The sequence below is a fragment of the Halichoerus grypus genome, chromosome 2, assembly GCF_964656455.1.
Source record: "Halichoerus grypus chromosome 2, mHalGry1.hap1.1, whole genome shotgun sequence".
NCBI classification, from domain to species: domain Eukaryota; kingdom Metazoa; phylum Chordata; class Mammalia; order Carnivora; family Phocidae; genus Halichoerus; species Halichoerus grypus.
Window position 1 is genome coordinate 125,094,239 of NC_135713.1, and position 22,557 is coordinate 125,116,795.

Sequence of the window (22,557 nt, forward strand, 5' to 3'; positions counted from 1 at the left end):
TATGCCAGGCTCTGTGCTGGGGTGAGAGATGAATGAGTGTGGACCATCCGGGAGACCGATGCCGCTCTAGAAACGGCAATCCAGCGTGACTGTCACTTGTGGTGGTTAACTAGCTCTGCACATAATGGGCTGGGCTTTGTCAAGCCGGCTGGTGTCCCCAGAGATGACAACAGCTGTTAATGAAGCCCACCCTCAGGTGCCGAGGTAGAGCCCCATGCTGCTAACTGTTAGGATGGTCTGGCACACCGTGATTGCTTGTTCTGAGGCAGATATGTGGATTACTTTCTAAATCAAAAAGTTAATTAGTTTTTCATTTGTTGGGTTGTCAGAGAAAACTGGAAAGTGCCCCTCTCTCCTCCTTGGTCTCATAATCTTGTGCAGGTGATGATGTTGAACAAGGTGGACTGATTGATGAGTCATTGACATTTAATCCTTCAGATGTGATTTCGTGTTTACTTGTATTGTCACTTTGGTAGATTTGCCACAGCAGACAGCCTTAAACTCAGAGCCAACTTCTCTTTTTTAATTGTACATGAATAACCTTTAACACATAGCTTTAATACCTAGAATTTAAAATCCCTAAATCCTCATGTAATATTCTATTCATGCCTTACTTATAAAACCAAGAAAACTATCATCCAAATTATCTTAATTTCTGAAGGCCTAGGAAGTATCCTCATACTCGATTTTCTATCCGGTGCCTCATAATCACTATTAATACCTTTTCTCTTCAGAGTAGCACAGCTTTCTCCTGTACCAGTCACTCTCTGCTCCCCATCGGAAAGCACTGGGCTGAGTTGGCTGTTAGACTCAGCCCGTGGTTCTGAGACGTCCCCTAATTGATCCTGGCTGGCCTGTCTGGTCTCCCATCTTACAGATGGGTAAGCTAGAGTGGGAGGATTTGGGTGGCTCCTTGAAGGCTGCACTGGTGGGGCAGTTACTGATAAAATCAGGTCACTCAAGCCTTCTGCAGGCTGTGACGGTCTTGTTTCACATTGTCCCTTGTGGACATGAGAAGATTGATGTTCTTCAGAAGTGTGCCACGGAGACACTATTTGCAGGTTCATGATGATGCCTTTTTTTTTTTTTTAAACAAATGCCTTGTACCTTAATTATACAGAGATTTCTTTGATAGTTTTTCAAAATCATCCATACATGTTCTCCTCCTTCTGTCTTTATAAACTCTCTATTCCTGTGTAAACACCAGTTTACTTACACTGATCAATTTTTGTTAGATAGGACATAGAAGGGACACAGAACTTGCTAAGGGTATCTCCATGGTTCAACCCCAGAGGGTCGGAGAAGGTCACCTCCTTTGTCTGTGTGGCCATGGCCAGCCCCATCCTTCCCTTTCTTGGTCTCCTGAGAAGGGCAAGTGAGGCCTCACCTGATAAGGTAGCATGTGGGCCGGGCTGGCTGAAGGTGGAAGGGCCCATGCCCTGTGCCCAACTTCCCCAGCTCCCTAAGCATTACTGAGGCTTAGTGCTGCTGGCCGCGCCCCTGCCCGCTTTAACACACCTTGAAGGCATTATGGCAGTCTACTAGAGAGGACACCCATCTTTCTACCCTGTAGGGCTCCTGGGCATGTGACTCTGTTCTATGCAAGGTTCAGAGATGAGCTCTGACCCCTCGACTAAGTGGTATTTCTCAAGAGCCCGCACCTCCTTGTTTGGAGATTTCCTTGAGCACCTGCCATGGGTTCCACACGACCGCAGGAGGCAGCGGATGTTCAGATTATCCGCCCCCCACCCCGGCCCTGAAAATCCTGTTGTTTGCTGGATACTTCAGGTTGGCTTTCAAAGTAGCCCTTGAGTTTAGGGTTAATCCCCTAATCCTCTTGTCATCTGGCTTTGAAGACCCAGGCATGATGTGCTGGAAAATCTAACAATGCGGCCGTTTTCCTCCTGCCTTTAACTGAACCATATAAATGAGATAAAGCATACAAAGTGGTTGACTTGTGCTCAGTAAATGGGAGCCAGTAACGGCATACATGCTACATAAGGCATCACTTAGCTGTATTTTGTCAGGCCAAGTGAAGACTTTAATTGCAGAATGGTGTCTTGCTAGCAAAAATGAAAGTGGTTAAAGTTTTTAAAATTCAAATGAATAAATGAAAAACTGTAAGAAAGGTTGTTAAAGAAGCATTCGTTTTAAGAGCATCTCAGATATGAAAAACTTAGAATTTCGATGTCAGAATTTCAGTAATGATTAGTGCTAAATGTTAGCAAAGCTTTGATCTCAGCTGTACCAAATGGTTTATAAATCGAGCACATGGACTTTCTTGTATAGCCTCTTCCGGCATTTGGGGCCTGAGGAACTCTGACGCAGGGGGCTTCTCCTGCTCCTGTGATGCTGGCCCGAGACACTGTGTGTCCTGGGCTCACTGTCAGGACATGGGCATGGGCAGAGGGCCGGCAGCTGGCCACCTCCGCGGACCGTGCCGCATCTGCCCCAGATCCGCATGTGCTTTGTGTGTGAGGACCTGGCCCTGCTGAGCTCCACTCAGCTTGGTGCTTTCATGTCATCCTCTTCTTGGTCATGCATGTTTTTGATCCCCATCTTTCTAACCCGCAGAGCCAACATTTTCCCAGAAGCCACCAAATCCCATTCATTTTCTGAGTGACAGACTGAGGCTTTCCCTCTAAGCAAGGATAGTTGGCCACGTGGATGAGGAGGGGTGCCTTTGGTCTGTGGCTGTGCTCCACCAGCCTTTTTCTGAGCCTGACACACAGCCTGAGACCCCTGAGCACGGCCTACGGTGGACGTGACAACGATCCAGGGATGGAATCTGAGGATCCTCATTTATACTCTTGGAGCTGCTCTCAAACTGCTTTTTGGGAGCTGAGAATCTGTAATAGATTTCTGGATTATGAAAAATATTACTCAGCACTCACATTATATTGATTCAAAAATAAAGATTATGCAGTTGAACTGCACAGTAAAATACAGCTTTTTGGAATGGTAATTTTTTACTTAAATTCTTCTCCATTATAGTGGAAGATAATGGATTCAGGAAGGGCACAATGAGGAATAAAGCTGTTGTATTGTATTGGTTAAATGACATTTAAAATGATTTGGCTGTCAAATTCATGGAAAGGTTATGAACAGTGAATGAAAAATCTAAAATTAATTCCCTACTTCAAGAAAGTGTGATTTATACCATAATAAAATTAGATTTTTAGTTAAAGAAATGTAGTCATTAAGTAATGCCCATGCACTAACTCTCATTTATAACCATCTGGTTTGAAGGTTCGGCAGCAAATATCTCTTCCTTAGGCAATGCATCCAAGGCCCTGGGGTCATTTATGCCAGTGAATTTTGTTCTGTACCGCTCTCTGCGACAGTTTTTTGGGGGTTGGTTTCTCAAGAACTAAAGAGGCAGGTTGTTATTCAGCCTCTGTAAGGGACGGAGCCGTTGAACTCATTTGCCTTCCCAGATGATCCCGTCCCCTCTCTGCCTTAGTCATCTCCGTTAACGGTGATAGCAGTGACGATGGCCACCACTGCCCACCACCTGCATGCTGCCCACCACGCGAAGCATGGTCCGGGCCTATTTTTACTTGGCCTGATCACCACCTCGACTCTATGAGGAAGGCACGGCGCCCGCCTTTGTTTTACAGAGGAACGCACTGAGGCTTAGGCAGATGAAGGCGTTCACCCACCGTGGCAGGGGCCCGGCTGGCAGCAATAAGCCAGGATCCAGCCCACATCCTCCGGCTTCGAGTCTCAACTCTTAATCCCTGTCATAGGACTCCTGAGTCTTGGCTGAGCGCTTGCTCTGAGGCAGCAGAGTGTGCTGGTAGCTTTTCTGAGATTGACGTGTAGCCCTGACTTGGCCCCTTAGCACTGGTGTGATGGTGAGCACGCTGCCGCCTTTCCCTTCGTCGAAACTTCCTCCTCTGCGTATCAGGGAGGGTGATTTATGTCCTCTATTAAACAGACTCCTGATTGGTATGGTTGGGTACTTTGTTCTAGTTCATCTTTTAATTTTAATGGAAGCATATCAGATATACAGAAAGAGTACAAGCCTTACACGTAGAGCTCAATGGATTTTTACACAGTGGACGCACCCATGTGACCTCCATCGAGATCACAATTAAGAACATTCCCAGCACCCCAGAAACCACCTTCGTGTCCCCTCAGCTATTGTCCTCTCAAAGGTGACCACCAATCTGTCACCAGAGATTGCTTTTCTTTGTTCCTGCACATTATAAAAACAAAATCCTACCAACTGTACTGTTCTCTGCTTTCTTTGACTGGATGTGAAAGTTGAAATCCCATCTGTGAGGTTGACTTCAGTTACTGCTTCTGTTCCTTCTCAAAGCAGTGACGTTTCCCACTGAACAGCCATGCCCGCATGCATCTCTCCGTGCTTCCGGCCGTGTGCATCCTGGGCTCCCCCACTCTTGCCTGTTGCGGGCCGTGCGTGATGCGCAGGCGCGGACGCTGTTTGATGCGCACGCAGAGCAGCCGATGCCGGGCACTTCCGCAGAAGCGGAACTGCTGAGTCAGGAAAAAAGAATTCACACTGTTTTTTTAAAAAAAAAAAAAAAGGAACTTAATAGAGGGAATTGGTTGAACAGGTATTAAAGGATCAAAAAGGCAAAAAAGGACCCCCTGAGATAACGAAGAGTGCCGACAGCAGGGAGCCCCATTGAACTGACACACAGACCAGTGAGGAGAGTCCTGCTGGGGCTGGTTCCTCAAGACTACGAAACCACAAAGGACAAACCGTGTCATTGCACACATTTGATGTTACCGTTGTTGTTGTCTTAATTTTTTTTTTTCCCTGTGGTGTATAGCAGTATTACACTGTGGTTTTAACTTGTGAAGTTCCTTTCCAAGTCCTTAGCTCATTTTTCAAGTATGTGATTGTATTTTATTTACTTACACAAGTATTTTCTATATTCTGCACGAGTGCTCTGTCAGCTCTGTGTGTTGTAAATACATTCCCCTGACGGCTTGACTCTTCCCTGTCTTAATCCTGTCTTCTAATGAACGGAAGTCTTCATTTAATAAAGACCAGCCTATCATTCTTTTCCTTTATGGTGCTACCTTTCACATCCCATTTAAGAAATGTTCACTTGCTTAAAGGTCATGAAGATAATCTCTTAAGGTATCTTCTGGGCACGTAATTGTTGTACCTTTCACATTTACATCTGCAGTTCACCTGGAAGTGACTTTTATGTATGTTGCAAGGTAGGACGTCGAGGTTCATTTTTTTTCCAAAAAATTTTATCCAATTGATTTAGCACCCTCTATTGAAAAAGCCATCCTTTACCCATTCATACCTTTGTCATCCACTCAGAAACTGGGTATGTGTGATTTCCTGCTCAATTTCAAATTCTGTGTCCTTTCCTTCCTGTCTTCCTTCCTTCTGGTCCTCCCCTCTTCCATCCAGCCTTCCTTCCATGCAACCTTCCTTCTATCCATCCTTCTATCCTCCCTTGCTCCCTCCTTGCCTGCCTGCCTTCTTCCTTCCTTCCTTCCTTCCTTCCTTCCTTCCTTCCTTCCTTCCTTCCTCAGGCTTCTTAGGGATCCATCAAGTTTATTCATCTTTTCAAAGAACCAACTATTGGCTTTAAATTTTTATGGTATATATTTCCCCCTATTTCATTGATTTCTGCTCCTATCATATTTGTTTCCTAATACTTTTTGCGGGCTTAAATTGTCCTTCTCCTAGTTTTCAGAGACAGATGCTTAGGTCATCAATTTCTAGCGTTTATTGTTTTCTAACATATGCATTTCAGGTTGTATTTCCCTTGAAGCACTGCTTTATCCACATCCCACAATTTTTTTAAATGCTATAATTCACTTGTCCTTCATTCCAAAATACCTTATTTCTTTTGTGATTTTCTTTTGGAAATTATGTGATATACTCATATATAAATCCATGGGTCAAATATTGGGAGATTTTTCTCCATATCCTCCTGTTATTGACTTCTAATTTAATTTCACTCTAGTCACAAAACTATATTTGTTCTTTATATGATTTTAGTAATTTGAAACTTGCTGGAACTTCTTGATGGCTCAGCATATGGTCAGTTTTTATAAATGTTGAATGGACAGTTGAGGAGAATGTGTAGTGTGCAGTCATTGGTTAGTGCTTGATGTACATCTTTGTCATCAACCCAGAAACTGGGTGTGTGTGGTTTCCTGCTCAATTTCCTGCTCAATTTCAAATTCTGTGTACATTTTCTTTGTTTCTTCCCTTCCCTTCTCTTCCCTTTTTCTTCCCTCCCCTCTCCTCCCCTTCTTTCCTTCCTTCTTCCCTTCTTTCTTTCCTCTCTTTCTTTCAGAGATGGATGTAGGTCAAGTTTGCTAATGGTGAGGTTCAAATTTTGTAGATCCTTACTGATTTATTTCCTCTACTTATTCTGTCACTTAGTGACAGATGTTTCTTTAATTCTTGGACCATTATTGTAGATTTTTCCATTTCTTCTTTTAGTTTTGACTTTTTGATGTTTAAGCTATGTTATTCCTCTTCTACAAGTTTAGGATTGCTATGCATTCCTGTTAAATGGTCTTGTTATTATTATGAACCATCCCTTTTGGTCACTAATAATAATTCTTGCTTTGGAGTCTACTTTATCTATACCAGCTTTCTCCTGGTAGGAATTAATAATGTTTATCCTGTCTCTCTTTTTACATTCAGCTTTTTTGTATCTTTTTATTTATGGTATGTCTCTTAGAAGCAGCATATTATTGGATTTTGTTTTATCTAGTATGTCAATCTTTGTATTGGATTATTTAGTCTCCTTTTATTTAAATGGAATTAAATCTAACACATGTTCTCTCTATTCTTTTTTTAAAATTTTATTTTGTTATCTTAGTCACCCTACATTACATCATTAGTTTTTTTTTTTTAAGATTTTATTTATTCATTTGAGACACAGAGATACAGAGAGAGAGAGAGCATGAGCAGTGGGAGAGGCAGAGGGAGAGGGAGAAGCAGACTCTCAGCTGAGCCAGGAGCCCGATGTGGGGCTCGATCCCAGGATCCTGGGATCATGACCTGAGCTGAAGGCAGGCGCTTAACCATCTGAGCCACCCAGGCGCCCCTACATCATTAGTTTTTGATGTAGTATTCCATGATTCATTGTTTGCATATAACACCCAGTGCTCCATTCAGTATGTGCCCTCCTTAATACCCATCACTGAGCTAACCCATCCCCCATCCCCCTCCCCTCTAAAACCATCAGTTTGTTTCTCAGAGTCCACAGTCTCTCATGGTTCGTCTCCCCCTCTGATTTCCCCCCCTTCATTATTCCCTTCCTACTATCTTCTTTTTTTTTTTTTTTTTTAAACATATAATGTATTATTTGATTCAGAGGAACAGGTCTGTTATTCATCAGTCTTACACAATTCACAGCGCTCACCTTAGCACATACCCTCCCCAATGTCCATTACCCAGCCACCCCATCCCTCCCACTCCCACCACTCCAGCAACCCTCAGTTTGTTTCCTGAGATTAAGAATTCCTCATATCAGTGAGATCATATGATACCTGTCTTTCTCTGATTGACTTATTTCGCTTAGCATAATACCCTCTAGTTCCATCCACATTGTTGCAAATGGCAAGATTTCGGGGGTTTTATGGCTGCATAATATTCCATTGTATATATATACCACATCTTCCTTATCCATTCATCTGTTGATGGACATCTTGGCTCTTTCCATAGTTTGGCTATTGTGGACATTGCTGCTATAAACATTGGAGTACATGTACCCCTTCGGATCACTACATTTGTATGTTTGGGGTAAATACCCAGTAGTGCGATTGCTGGGTTGTAGGGTAGCTCTATTTTCAACTTTTTGAGGAACCACCATACTGTTTTCCAGAGTGGCTGCACCAGCTTGCATTCCCACTAACAGTGTAGGAGGGTTCCCCTTTTTCCGCATCCTCACCAACATCTGTCGTTTCATGGCTTCTTAATTTTAGCCATTCTGACTGGTGTGAGGTGGTATCTCATTGAGGTTTTGATTTGGGTTTCCCTGATGCCATGCAATGTTGAGCACTTTTTCATCTGTCTGTTGGCCGTTTGGATGTCTTCTTTGGAAAAATGTCTGTTCCTGTCTTCTGCCCATTTCTTGATTGGATTATTTGTTCTTTGGGTGTTGAGTTTGATAAGTTCTTTATAGATTTTGGATACTAGCCCTTTATCTGATATGTCATTTGCAAATTTCTTCTCCCATTCTGTCAGTTGTCTTTTGGTTTTGTTGACTGTTTCCTTTGCTGTGCAAAAGCTTTTTATCTTGATGAGGTCCCAATAGTTCATTTTTGCCCTTGCTTCCCTTGCCTTTGGCGATGTTTCTAGGAAGAAGCTGCTGCGGCTGAGGTCGAGGAGGTTGCTGCCTGTGTTCTCCTCAAGGATTTTGATGGATTCCTGTCTCACATTTAGGTCTTTCATCCATTTTGAGTCTATTTTTGTGTGTGGAAAATGGTCCAGTTTCATTCTTCTGCATGTGGCTGTCCAATTTTCCCAACACCATTTGTTGAAGAGACTGTCTTTTTTCCATTGGACATTCTTTCTTGCTTTGTCGAAGATTAGTTGACCATAGAGTTGAGGGTCCATTTCTGGACTCTGTATTCTGTTCCATTGATGTATGTGTCTGTTTTTGTGCCAGTACCATACTGTCTTGATGATGACAGCTTTGTAATAGAGCTTGAAGTCCGGAATTGTGATGCCACCGGCTTTGCTTTTCTTTTTCATCATTCCTCTGGCTATTCGGGGTCTTTTCTGGTTCCATACAAATTTTAGGATTATTTGTTCCATTTCCTTGAAAAAAGTTGATGGTATTTTGATAGGGATTGCATTAAATGTGTAGATTGCTCTAGGTAGCATTGACATTTGCACAATATTTGTTCTTCCAATCCAAGCATGGAACGTTTTTCCATTTCTTTGTGTCTTCCTCAATTTCTTTCATGAGTATTCTATAGTTTTCTGAGTACAGATTCTTTGCCTCTTTGGTTAGATTTACTCCTAGGTATCTTATGGTTTTGGGTGCAATTGTAAATGGGATCAACTCCTTAATTTCTCTTTTTTTCTTTCTTGTTGTTGGTGTATAGGAATGCCACTGATTTCTGTGCATTGGTTTTATATCCTGCCACTTTACTGAATTCCTGTATGAGTTCTAGCAGTTTTGGGGTGGAGTCTTTTGGGTTTTCCACATAAAGTATCATATCATTTGCAAAAAGTGAGAGTTTGACGACTTCTTTGCCAATTCAGATATATTTTATTTATTTCTGTTGTCTGATTGCTGTGGCTAGGACTTCTCGTACTATGTTGAATAGCAGTGGTGATAGTGGACATCCCTGCTGTGTTTCTGACCTTCAGGGAAAAGCTCTCAGTTTTTCCCTATTGAGAATGATATTTGCTATGGGTTTTTCATAGATGGCTTTTATGATATTGAGGTATATACCCTCTATCCCTACACTGTGAAGAGTTTTAATCAAGAAAGGGTGATGTACTTTGTCAAATGCCTTTTCTGCATCTATTGAGAGGATCATATGGTTGTTGTTCTTTCTTTTATTAATGTATTGTATCACACTGATTGATTTGCAGATGTTGAACCAACCTTACAGCCCAGGAATAAATCCCACTTAGTCGTGATGACTAATCCTTTTAATGTACTGTTGGATCCTATTGGCTAGTATTTTGGTGAGAATTTTTGCAGCCATGTTCATCAGGGATATTGGTCTGTAATTCTCCTTTTTGGTGGGGTCTTTGTCTGGTTTGGAGATCAAGGTAATGCTGGCCTCATTGAAAGAGTTTGGAAGTTTTCCTTCCATTTCTATTTTTTGGAACAGTTTCAAAGGAATAGGTAATAATCTTTCTTTAAATGTAGAATTCTCCTGGGAAGCCATCTGGCCCTGGGCTCTTGTTTGTTGGGAGATTTTTGATTCTGACTGCTTCAATTTCCTTAATGGTTATGGGTCTGTTCAGGTTTTCTATTTCTTCCTCGTTCAGTTTTGGTAGTTATAAATCTCTAGGAATGCATCCATTTCTTCCAGATTATCTAATTTGCTGGCATATTGTTGCTCATAATATGTTCTTATAATTGTTTGTATTTCTTTGGTGTTGGTTGTGATCTCTCCTCTTTCATTCATGATTTTATTTATTTGGGTCATTTCTCTTTTCTTTTTGATAAGTCTGGCCAGGGGTTTATCAGTCTTATTAATTCTTTCAAAGAACCAGCTCCTAGTTTCGTTGATCTGTTCTACTGTTCTTTTGGCTTCTATTTCATTGATTTCTGCTCTGATCTTTACTATTTCTCTTCTCCTGCTGGGTTTAGGCTTTATTTGCTGTTCTTTCTCCAGCTCCTTTGGTTGTAGGGTTAGGTTGTGCATTTGAGACCTTTCTTGTTTCTTGAGAAAGGCTTGTATTGCTATATACTTTCCTCTTAGGACTGCCTTTGCTGCATCCCAAAGATTTTGAACAGTTATGTTTTCATTTTCATTTGTTTCCATGAATTTTTTTAATTCTTTAATTTCCTGGTTGACCCATTCATTCTTTAGTAGGATGCTCTTTAGCCTCCATGTATTTGAGTTCTTTCTGACTTTCCTCTTGTGATCGAGTTCTAGTTTCAAAGCATTGTGGTCCGAAAATATGCAGGGAATGATCCCAATCTTTTGGTACTGGTTGAGACCTGATTTGTGGCCTAGGATGTGGTCTATTCTGGAGAATGTTCCATGGGCACTAGAGAAGAATATGTATTCTGTTGCTTTGGGATGGAATGTTCTGAATATATCTGTGAAGTCCGTGTGGTCCAGTGTGTCATTTAAAGCCTTTATTTCCTTGTTGATCTTTTGCTTAGATGATCTGTCCATTTCAGTGAGGGGGGTGTTAAAGTCCCCTACTATTATTGTATTGTTGTCGATGTGTTTCTTTGATTTTGTTATTAATTGGCTTATATAATTGGCTGCTTCCATGTTAGGGGCATAGATATTTAAAATTGTTAGATCTTCTTGTTGGATAGACCCTTTAAGTATGATATAGTGTCCTTCCTCATCTCTTATTATAGTCTTTGGTTTAAAATCTAATTTGTCTGATAAAAGGATTGCCACCCCAGCTTTCTTTTGATGTCCACTAGCATGGTAAATGGTTTTCCACCCCCTCACTTTAAATCTGGAGGTGTCTTTGGGTCTAAAAATGAGTTTCTTGCAGGCAGCATATCAGTGGGTCTTGTTTTTTTATCCAATCTGATACCCTGTGTCTTTTGATTGGGGCATTTAGCCCATTTACATTCAGGGTAACTATTGAAAGATATGAATTTAGTGCCAGTGTATTGCCTGTGACTGTTACTGTATATTGTCTCTATTCCTTTCTCGTCTATGTTACTTTTAGGCCCTCTCTTTACTTAGAGGACCCCTTTCAATATTTCTTGTAGGGCTGGGTTGGTGTTCACAAATTCTTTTGGTTTTTGTTTGTCCTAGAAGCTTTTTATCTCTCCTTCTATTTTCAATAAAATAGAATGGATATAGTTTTCTTGGCTGCATATTTTCCTCATTTAGTACCCTGAATATATCATGCCAGTCCTTTTTACCCTGCCGGGTCTCTGTGGATAGGTCTGCTGCCTATCTAATGTTTCTACAATTGTAGATTACAGACCTCTTGTCCCAAGCTGCTTTCAGGATTTTCTCTTTGTCTCTGAGACTTGTAAGTTTTACTATGAGATGTCAGGGTGTTGACCTATTTTTATTGATTTTGAGGGGGGTTCTCTGTGCCTCCTGGATTTTGATGCCTGTTTTCTTCCCCAGATTAGGGAAGTTCTCTGCTATAATTTGCTTCAATATACCTTCTGCCCCTCTCTCTCTTTCTTCTTCTTCTGGGGATCCCAATAATTCTAATACTGTTTTGTCTTATGGTATCACTTATCTCTCGAATTCTGCCCTTGTGATCCAGTAGTTGTTTATCTCTCTTTTTCTCAGCTTCTTTATTCTCCATCATTTGGTGTTCTATATCACTGATTCTCTCTTATGCCTCATTTATCCTAGCAGTTAGAGCCTCCATTTTTTATTGCACCTCATTAATAGCCTCTTTGATTTGGACTTGGTTAGATTTCAGTTCTTTTATTTCTCCAGAAAAGGATTCTCTAGTATCCTCTATGCTTTTTTCAAGCCCAGCTAGTATCTTTATAATTGTCATTCTGAACTCTGGTTCCAACATCTTACTAATGTCCATATTGATTAGGTCCCTGGCAGTCGGTCCTGCCTCTTGTTCTTTCTTTTGAGATGAGTTTTTCCATCTTGTCATTTTGTCCAGAGGAGAATAGATGAATGAGAGAACAAAATGCTAACAGGGTAACAACGACCCAGAAAAATATACACTAAAACAAATCAGAAGAGACCCAAAACCAGGGGGAAAAGGAAGGGAAAGAAGGAAAAAAATAAAAAAAAGAATATGATCAGGCTGGTGAATAGATCAGAGCCACACACTAGATTTTGGGTGTATTTTGGTCTGTAAGAAGAAACTGCCTCCCAGAATTTTAAAGAAAGAAAAACTTATATATGTACAAAAATAAGGGATAATGATAAAAGGATGGAATATGACTGTAAAGATGAAAATTATAAAAGATTTTATAAAAGGAATTGATAAGATAGGAAGTTGGTTGAAAAAAGAAGAGAAATTAAAAAAAAAAAAAAGGGAGAGAATGTGATCAGGCAGGAGACTAGAACAAAGCCGTACACTAGAGATTTAGGGTATATTTTGGTCTGTTAGGAGAAACTGTATCCCAAAATTTTAAAGAGAGAACAACTTATATATATACAAAAAATAAGGTTAACTACAATGAAGGGATAGAATATGACTCTAAAAATGAAAATTAAAAATTTAAGAAAAAGGGATTGATAAGATGTTGGTTGAAAAAGGGAAAAAGAAAAATTCAAAAAGAATAGAAAAAGAAAAAAATAAAGAAAATTAAAAAAATTAACTTTGAAAGACTAAAGAATCATGGGAAAAAAGCCATGAATTCTATGTGCAGTTATTCCCCTAGCGCTGGAGTTCTGCCATTCTCATTGATCGGTAAACTTGGTCTTGGCTGGCTGTTCTCGCTGATCTTCTGGGGGAGGGGCCTGTTGCCGTGGTTCCCAAATGTCTTTGCTGGAGGCAGAATTGCCCCACCCTTGCCGGTCCGGGCTAAGTAATCTGCTCGGGTTTGCTCTCGGGAGCTTTTGTTCCCTGCAAGCTTTCCATACAGCTTTGGAGGCTGAGAGTGAAAATGGCGGCCTCCCAATCTCCGCCCCGGGGGAGCCGAGAACTCGGGGCCCCGCTCCTCAGTGCGCCCCCAGAGAAAAGCAGTCAGTCACTCCCGTCTCCCCGGTCTCCGGCCGCAATCCGTGCTCACCGGGCCTGTGACCGCGCATTTCTATCCCTGGCACCCGACCCCGTGTGGAGTCTCCAAACCCAGCAGATCTCTGCAGTGCGCTCCCGCACCTCTCTTCCCAGGGCAGGAAGGTGAGTCTCCCCGGATCTGCCGCTTGTTGGGTCCCTGCTGGAGGAGCAGTGGCCCGACTGTGCCGCGGATCACGGTTTATGGCAACCCCGAGCTGAGAGCCCGCGCCTCGGCTCCATCTCTGCAGCCAGCTTCCCCGCTCCGATACCTGGGAGCTCTGCCGCACTCAGGCATCCCCGGTCTTTCTGTGACCCCGAGGGTCCTGAGACCACACTGTCCCGCGAGGGTTCCACCCCCGCTTAGCCACTGGAGCGACGTCCCTCAGCAGAGCAGACTCTAAAAGTTCCGATTTTGTGCTCCGGGGCTCTACCACTTGCCAGAAGCGGCCGACGGAGGCCCCTCCTCCGCCGTCTATCCTCCTGAATATCGCCTCGGATTCACTTCTCCGCACATCCTACCTTCCAGAAAGTGGTCGCTTTTCTGTTCAGAGAGTTGTTGCTATTCTTTTCTTTGATCTCCTGTTGAGTTCGTAGGTGTTCAGAATGGTTTGGTAACTGTCGAGCTGAATTCCTGGGACCAGACGAAATTTAGGTCTCCTACTCCTCTGCTGTCTTGCTCCTCCCCCTATTCTCTCTATTCTTTATTCACTTTTTTCCTATCCTTTCTTGTCTTCCTTTGGATCAGTCAGGTTTTTTGTTGTCCAACTCCTTTGGTCTCATAATACTAATTTTACCACTTTCTGAACAGTAAAAAGCCATTCTGATACTTCTGTTCCATTTGACTTCCTGACCTTTTGTGATCATATTGTCATGTATTTTTCTACAAATTTTATTACCTTAAAGGGCATTATTGTTGTACTAAGCAGACAAAAGTAGATTTATTCCTTTTTAACCCTTACTGATGCTCTTTATTCCTTCTTGCAAAAATATGCATTCATCTGAAAAATTTCCTTTTGTCCAGAGTGTTCCCTTGTGTTGCTCTTAGTGGTAATCTGCGGCAGTATATTCTTTCCATTTTTGTTTATCTAGATAAATCTTTATTTTGCCTTATGTATACCCATATTTTCACTGGGGATAGAATTCTAGTTTTCAGAATTGTGAAGATTTCATTCCATTATTTGCATTTCCTTTATTGGTTCCATGATTATTTTCTCCTGCAAAGTCATCTGTGGTCTTGTTGTTGCTCTTTTGTGGGTGATAAGTCCTTTCCATCCCCACCACCCACCCGCTGCCTGGTTTTGAGATTTTCTTTTTGTCTTTGAATATTTGACTATTTTTCTATGAGTACCTAGCATTGGTTTTCTTTGTGTTTGTCTTGCTTGGGGTTTATAGAGATTGCTAAATCTTTGGCTTGATGTTTTTCATAAATTTCAGAAAATCCCCAATTGACATCTCTTCAGATATTTATTCTGTCTAATTTCCTCTGTCTTTTCACTTTGAAACTTAAATTACATGCTTGTTGGATATTTTCCCCATGTCCTCTAATGTCTCTTATATGCTGTTCTTCATTTTTCCACTCTTTATTTTCTCCTTTCAGATCTTCAGTCTGTTTATATTCTGGTGATCTAGCTTCCAGCTTACGATTCTTCTCTTTAGTTGTGTTTAATCTTCTGTTAAATCCATCTGTTGAATTCTTTGTTGTTTAACTTTTAGTTCTGGAATTTTCACTTGATTCCTTTTTAATTGATTGTGATTTTATGATGAAATTCAGCATCTTTTATTTTCCTGAACAAATTAGTCATCATTATTCTAGAGCCTGTATTTGATAATTCTAAAGTCTGGATAAAGTGTGGGTCTCTCTGTGTTGTATTTTTAATTGGATTTTAGTCATTTGATCTCATTTCCTGCCATACCTAGTAATTGTGGTTTGGGTGTTGGACATTATGTATGAAAAATTGTGAAGCCTGTGGATAATTTTGTCTTCCAGAGAGGATTTACTTCTCTTTGTTAGACATAGAATACTGGCAGATCATCTTGATCTGCTAGGAATAGAAATTGGTGGAGAGTAAATGATCTCAACGAAAAGTCAGCTGCATTTACCAGGGCCACTTTTTTTTGGCAAGCCTAATTTTTGTCTCCCTAGCACCATGATAAGTACCAAAATCTATGCTTAGTTTTTCAGCTGATTTGAGACTAATTTTTTGCTTATTTCTGATCCTCTTGTCCTTTATATGTGCAGCTCAGACACAATTATATTAACTCAAGAGGAAGCTGGGTGCAGATTATTGGTCTCATTTCTTTCTGGTTTCCTTTTCCAGGATTTCAGACTCTTAAGTTCTAGCTGCTTTGGTAGCCGCAATTCTGGTATCTCCCAATTCAGTGAAACTTCTTTCAGCTCTAAAGCATTACTTTTTGTTTGACTTCTATGCAGAACAGCCAATGCCCTAAGGGGAAAATTAGCACCTCAGTGGACTTCTCTGCTCTCTGAATATTGACTCTTCAAGTTCTGGCTGTATTTGTTTCTCTGATATGCCTTCAAAAACTTTTTTTTTTTTTAATCCAACTTTTGTAGTTGTTTTTAGCAGAAGGATTGGTCTAATGCAAGTTCTTCTTTCATAGCCTGAAGTAGAAGTGTCTCTCATCTGATTTCACACTATGTCATGAATTAAGTAGAGATGTGCATAAGCTTTGTTATGTGCATAAACTTTGAAATTTGAATCCCAGCTGGTCACTGACCAATATGTGAGAACTTGGATAAGCTTAACCTTTTTGACCTTTTATTTCCTCACCTTTTAATCAATATGTGAGAAATGAAGTTGAAGAGACCTTTGAAGATCATTTAATTCCACTTAATTAAACTATTTCAGAATATAGTAAAAGGAAAACTTCTGAATTCATTATATGAAGCTGGTATCATTTTAATTCCCAAGTCTGAGGAAAAACGGCACCTAAAAATAATAGAACAATCTCATTTATGAATATTAATGCAAAAAATATATTTAAAATAATAAACAGAATCCGTCAATATTTTTTAAGAAGTGCATCATGATTAAGAAATGCTTATTCCAGAAATACAGAGACAGGTGAATACCATGAATTCTACTAGAGCTAAGGAGAAAAAGAATCATGATAATCTCTCTAAATTCAGACAAAGTATTTGCTAAAATTCAACACACATTTTATTTTTTATTCAACAAATATGCATTGAGCAGCTGCTCTCTTACAGCACTGAGGATAGCACTGAAGATGCAAGAATGAAGAAGATACTGGCGCCATCCCAACTCACATTCCAGTGGAGGGAAACAGTCAATAAATAAACAAGTAAAAGGACAAACTAGAACATCCATTTATTTCAAAGACTCAATAAAATGTGCATGGATTTCATTAATGTGATAAACATACCTTGGGCCAAAAGCCAGCATTTTGTTTCCCTTTAATAGGGAAACACTAAAGTTTTCTTCTTAAAGTCAGAAATAAGACCATATGCCCATGGACACACCAAATTTCCACAACATTTAACATTAGATTGAGGAATTAGCTGAAGCAATAAGACAAGAGGGAGACATGAGAGACCTAAGAATTAGAAAGAAAGAGATAAAATCATAGCTATTTGAAGATTACATCAGTATATAAAAGGAAACCCCCAAAGAATCAATGGAATAACTATTACAAACAATAAGAAATTTAGTCAAGTGGCTGCTTAAAAATCCATATATAAAAATCATTTGCACTCATACATACAAATAAAAAGCAGTTAGAAGATAAAATGAAAGAGAAATTCTATTTATGATAACAAAAGATATACAAAAAGGAAATATTCAGAATACATACAGGAAAATTATAAAATACTCTTGAAAGAAATAAAAGTAGACTTGAACAAATGATGAAAAATACCATGTTGTTAGGTGAGAAGATACAACATTATGCAGATGTCAGCTTTCCTTAATTTCTAAGTTTTGTACAGTTGCAATAAGACATCCCTAAAGTCTTCTTCTTGAGGTGTGCAAGCTGCTATGCTGCTTATGAATTTCCCCTGCTCCAAAAATACTAGTTGCTTCCATGGATGTGGTACCAGCCCCTGCAGCAGAGAGCTGAGGAGCAGTGTGGGAGGGGCTGGCCTGGCAGCTTACATAGCTCTCATAACACTGAGTGCTCTCCATGGTCCCTCTTCTGAACCCTGACCTGGTGAGTACCCCTTCAGGAGCCAGCATTCTAGAAGCTCATTTGGTTAACTGTGCTGTGCTGATGGGCTGCAGGCCTATAGCATGTGTCTTCCATTGGTTTCCACTTGGGCTTTTGACTCATTACAGGTGGCAGTCAGAGAATGTAATTTGGGGAAGGGGGATGCACTTTTAAGTACCTCCTCAGTTTCATCCCTCGTATTGCCTTTGCTTTCTGACCCCAAAGGATGCTAGACAAGAATACTAAGGTGTGAAAGACAATGCCATTTGCTACAAAAGTGGTGGTGCTGAATGGTCTTCTTTTTCATCATGGCAAGAAGTTGGCCCAAGTTAGGTATTTTATTTTCTCCTCTTTGGTTGCTAGCATGGCTTTTTCAACTTTTTCTCAGTATTAGACTTTGTATCCTAAAGTGGTTATTTATGATGAATTGTAGGTACTTTTTACTCGTTGTGAAACCACAGTATATGTTTCCAGCCTTTCCCTGCTATTACTTCTCACTGGGCCTTTTCCTGCTTCCTGCGCATACCCTGTACTCTCCTCTCACCCTGCCTTTTCTTAAGCCTTTCTCTCTTCCTGGTGTACGCTCCCTCCCTTACTCCTGTCTGAAAGCCTGCCCATTCTTCAGTGCTTTTTCAGAGGTTCTTTTAAAAACCCTTTTCTTTATGTATCTGCCTGAATATGAATATACTGGTATTTTTCAAGGTAAAACTACCCCTTTACTTCTCAGTAATTTGTGTTTGTTCTGTAGCCTCCTGTTCAACTATGAATGTTTTCTTTTTTCTTTTTTTCAGCTATGAATGTTTTCAATGTAGGAATTCTGTCTGTTTTGCTTATATAACTTCTCAAACACTTTGCTTATTGCCCTACACAAGCAGGAAGATGGAATTGAATTTAAAAAAAAATACCCTAGGGCTTAATTTAGTCCAATAGCAGGGACTGGCTGTCCAAGTTGTCTGTAAGATCCCACCCTTTAGAAACTACTGAGTTGAGTACAGTCAATCACCAGATCATGCCAATGACCCACTCAGGAGCAATGGTGGTCTTCATTATGGCACCACAAATCATAACCTGCTGCAGGTCAGATAATTCTGACTCCTGACTGCTTGTGTTTTTTCCAAGCACTATAGCACCTACAGTCTAGGTGGAAGATGTGGTATCAGTCGGGGCCAGGGTCTTCCTTAACACTTGGTACCAGTCCAGATTCCACATGAGGAAGACCATGAGAGTTGTCTCTGTTCATTAAAAACTGAATGATTGGGGCACCTGGGTGGCACAGTCATTGAAGTGTCCGACTCTTGATTTCGGCTCAGGTCATGATCTCAGGGTTGTGAGATCGAGTCCCGAGTCAGGCTCCCTACCAGGCATGGAGCCTGCTTAAGATTCTCTTTCTCCCTTTCCCTCTGGCCCTCCCCACCTCACTCTCTTAAAAAAAAAAACAAACAACTTGAATGATTAATAATATATTTTTTGATTAAGCCCCCAAAGCAACAAGTTTTTTAATCTTTACTGGTGTGTGTGTGTGTGTGTGTGTGTGTGTGTGTGTGTGTGTGTGTGTGTTGGGCCTTTAGTAGACCCAACATTGCTGAATGTCATGTTCTTATGAAAATGTTCATCTTTTTTGTGAATAAATATGAATTATTCTTCAAAAACCCAAAGTCTTTCTTTTCTTGCAGGAGTCCAGAAGCTTTGAAGTCACAAGAAGAGAAGGTAGGGAAAATGCGTTCATATCCATTTCATTCTCAGTGTTGACATTTTGGAAGTAGTTTGTTGAAGCTAAGATGAACTTCAGACTGTAGGCAGCCTTTTCTTTGAAATTTCATGTGGCCTTTTCTGGGTGCTGACTATTAGGTACTTGCCTCGAAGGACTGTAAGAATTGAAAGCCAGGACTGCTTGAGAGAACTATGTCTTCTACTTTTGACTACCCGAAGTGAGGTCTGGGGACCTCACTTCTTCATGATCATGTTTGTGGTCTTAAGAGAAGCCTCATTTATTAGTGGAGTTTGAAGTAATTATTTGGTTTCATCCAGCAAAAACAACATCAATAAAAAATGGTTTATGATTTGAAGTATTTCAATAACTGGGAGAAGATGCCACTGTGAAAAATATTTGTGATTAGATTTTTACAGCTTTGGCTAAGCTGAAATAGAAATAACCAGTTAATGTCCCTTTTGCAACAATTCCATTATGTTCATTTTCCCCGCCGGTTCCTCTAGCACGTTTGTTTTTCGGTTTCTGAGGTAAGTATGCATGGGTGGCGATTTCTGAAACCTTTCCTTAGAAATTGAAGTTTCCCTTACTTTCAGCAATACCTACTGTCGAATAAGATGTCTTTTCTTTGGTTTGGGGATTCTTTGCGAATCATCTCTTTATTGCAGGACTAGGAGGAGGAAGTCGGGAATCAAAGTGAGTTCTTGGTCTAGGGTCCGGCCTTTGGTTTCAGCCTTAATGACAAACTTCTCTGTAGCGTCATCTCCAGAAAGAGTGGCGTTCTAAAGGTGTGAGCAAATTCCACATTGACCTCTAAATGTAATACATCCTTGGCTCCTGATTAATTCTTCTTTTAAGCACCGCAATGAAAGACCTAGAGTAGCCATGTTATCAAATTATGTTTCTAGAGCTTGGAGACCTAAGCCTTGCATACTGTTTGTATTGCTAAACCAATCCCCTTGGTTGTTTGCTGCTACCCATGGGGCTGAAACCCTGGGTTCAGAGGAGCTGCGTATCTGGCTTTAGGATAAACTCTGTGGTTTCCATTCCCATTTGCCATTGTCTCTGGTTTTGGGCTCAGCATCTCCTGAACTGCATCTGTAGGGTAAGCTGCATTGTGTCGATCTCAAAACCAAATGAAATTGGATGGATATGGGTAGAGCCAGGAGGCTATGTTTCTTATTGATGACTGTGTAAATTGGAAAGAAATAGCCTTAAGCAGAAAAGTCAGCATGAAATTTGGTTTTGAGTATTATTTAATTCATGTCAGTAGCCCCGAGAATGAATGTTTAGAATTAATTTGCGTTATGGAATCATATATAAACCTAACCTATGGAATCACATATAAACCTATGGAAAGGTCTCTAAATAGTAAGGCTGGGGTCTGAGAGAATCATGTGTATTTTTGCTCAGAGACCTTAAAAGGCTGGATTGGACCTCCGGCTCCAAATCTACTGAAGACTGACATTGTTGGAGGATGAGCAAAGGTGTGGTTGAGTTATGCTCTGCTCACCCATAACCTTCTCCTCTTTGGAAGTAGCAGCTCTCACAACTGGCTGACTGGGAGTGCATGCTTTGAGTTTGTACCAGCAAATTTGTGCTGACAGCCCATAAACTTTTTCCCCCCGCATTGTGAACTGATGTCTTTCTTGCTTATTTCTGTCAAAGTTGAGTGTTTGAGAGTTCCTGAAATAGCTTAGTGCCTTAATGTCAGTGCTTATAACATGGCAAGAAGGAAGGAAGGAGGAGTGGGACCTTACAGGTTGGTTCCAAGTATTTTCAGGCCTGAGAATTCACTTCCTTGAATGGCCAGGTTGTTAATCTTCTCCAGAAGAGTGTACAAGTGTAAAAATAATAGAAATGCTCTAAATATTTCAATAAACGATTATTCCTACAGACAAAAATAAGACATTATTGTCTCTCAACAAACACTTAGGGTTATTTTACAGTTGGAAATGAAAGAGGAGCAAATAAGTAACACTGAATTTTTCTGCCCAGTTTACCAGGCCCAGGAGATTTTGGAGAGGTCTGGAGGAGGTAGCCTCTGGGTCCCACAATCCAAGATGTCTTCCTGTTTTTTGTTTTCATACTACATCTGACTGAGGAGTAGCTTCTGTATCCCAGGTTCAGTGGTACAAATGGATGACCAGCCACAAGTTCATACTACGTGACTTTTGGAAAGTGTTGACTAAGTCTGTGAAATGAGAAGTGAGAGGGACTAAAATTAACAGTGGGAATGGAGTCCAGGATAAATCACAGTGGGGTTGGAGATTGTAAGGGTGACTCGAATGTACTCTGTGCCTTGGATCTGCTCTCTGCCTTATTTCCAGCCTTGGATCTAGTTTTGTCATGATTCACAGATTGTGGCCCACTTTCTTGTCCCTAGCTTTAATCATACTGTTCATGTACCCTGAATGCTCTTTGTCCCTAATCTTTATTAAATGCCACCTCTCCCTCATACCTCCCAATTCTTTCTTAACGTGTTTAGCTTACCCTACCTTATTTTGGAGTTAAGGCATCCTATCAGGTAATTTCCTAAGAACAGAGAACCTCCCCTCATTCATTCCAGGTTCTTCATGGCCCTAGTCCAAGGCTCTAGTTGCTCAACAATTGTTTTCTGAATTGAGTGCAAGCTACGCATTGCTAAATGTGGTTTGTCTTTTTACTCTGATTCTGTTCCAGTGATAGACAAGTGAGGCACTGAGTGCCTTGGCTCTAGAAAGGCGCTTTTTAAGGAGTGTTCTGTGGATATCCATTGGATATTCCTAACTGATCGAAGTGCTCCATGTTCAGAGAAGCTTCATGTGTCCCCCCGAAAGATATGTTGATATCCCAACGCAGAACCTGTGAATGTGACCTTATTTGGAAATCATGTCTTGGCAGATGTGTAATCAAGTTAAGATGAGATTATCCAGGTTTTTAGGAGGGGCTGTAATCCAATAAGTAATAGCAGAAGAGGAGAACACAGGAGAGCGGAGAGCGCCCTGTGATGATGGAGTAGAGAGGGGAGTGATGGATCTATGAGCCAGGGAATGCCAGCATCCCTGGCAACCACCAGAAGCTAGGAAGAATCCTCTAAAGCCCTCAGAGGGAGCATGGCTCTGCCAACAGCTTGATTTCTGACCCCTGACCTCTGACCTCCAGAACTGTGAGAAAATAAATTTCTCTTGTTTTAAACCACCCAGTTTGTGGAACTTTATTGTAGCAGCCCTAGGAAAATGATACACTTGGCCGATGCTGGACTCAATATTGAGCTAGTTGTTGAGACTTCTACTGTAGAACCCCTTAGACCTTTAAGATGCTAAATATGACTCTCAAAAGGGGGTGTAATATG

The 22,557-nt window shown here is 40.8% G+C and overlaps 1 protein-coding gene across 1 annotated transcript in view; it reads left to right on the forward strand.

Annotated features, from left to right (window-relative positions):
• Positions 1 to 22,557, forward strand: part of FSTL4 (follistatin like 4) — a 393,797-nt gene that overhangs the window by 28,559 nt on the left and 342,681 nt on the right. The window contains exon 3 of the mRNA XM_036089132.2: positions 19,189 to 19,222. Within this exon, the coding sequence (XP_035945025.2) occupies positions 19,189 to 19,222 (34 nt within the window). The remainder of the gene's footprint in view (positions 1 to 19,188; positions 19,223 to 22,557) is intronic.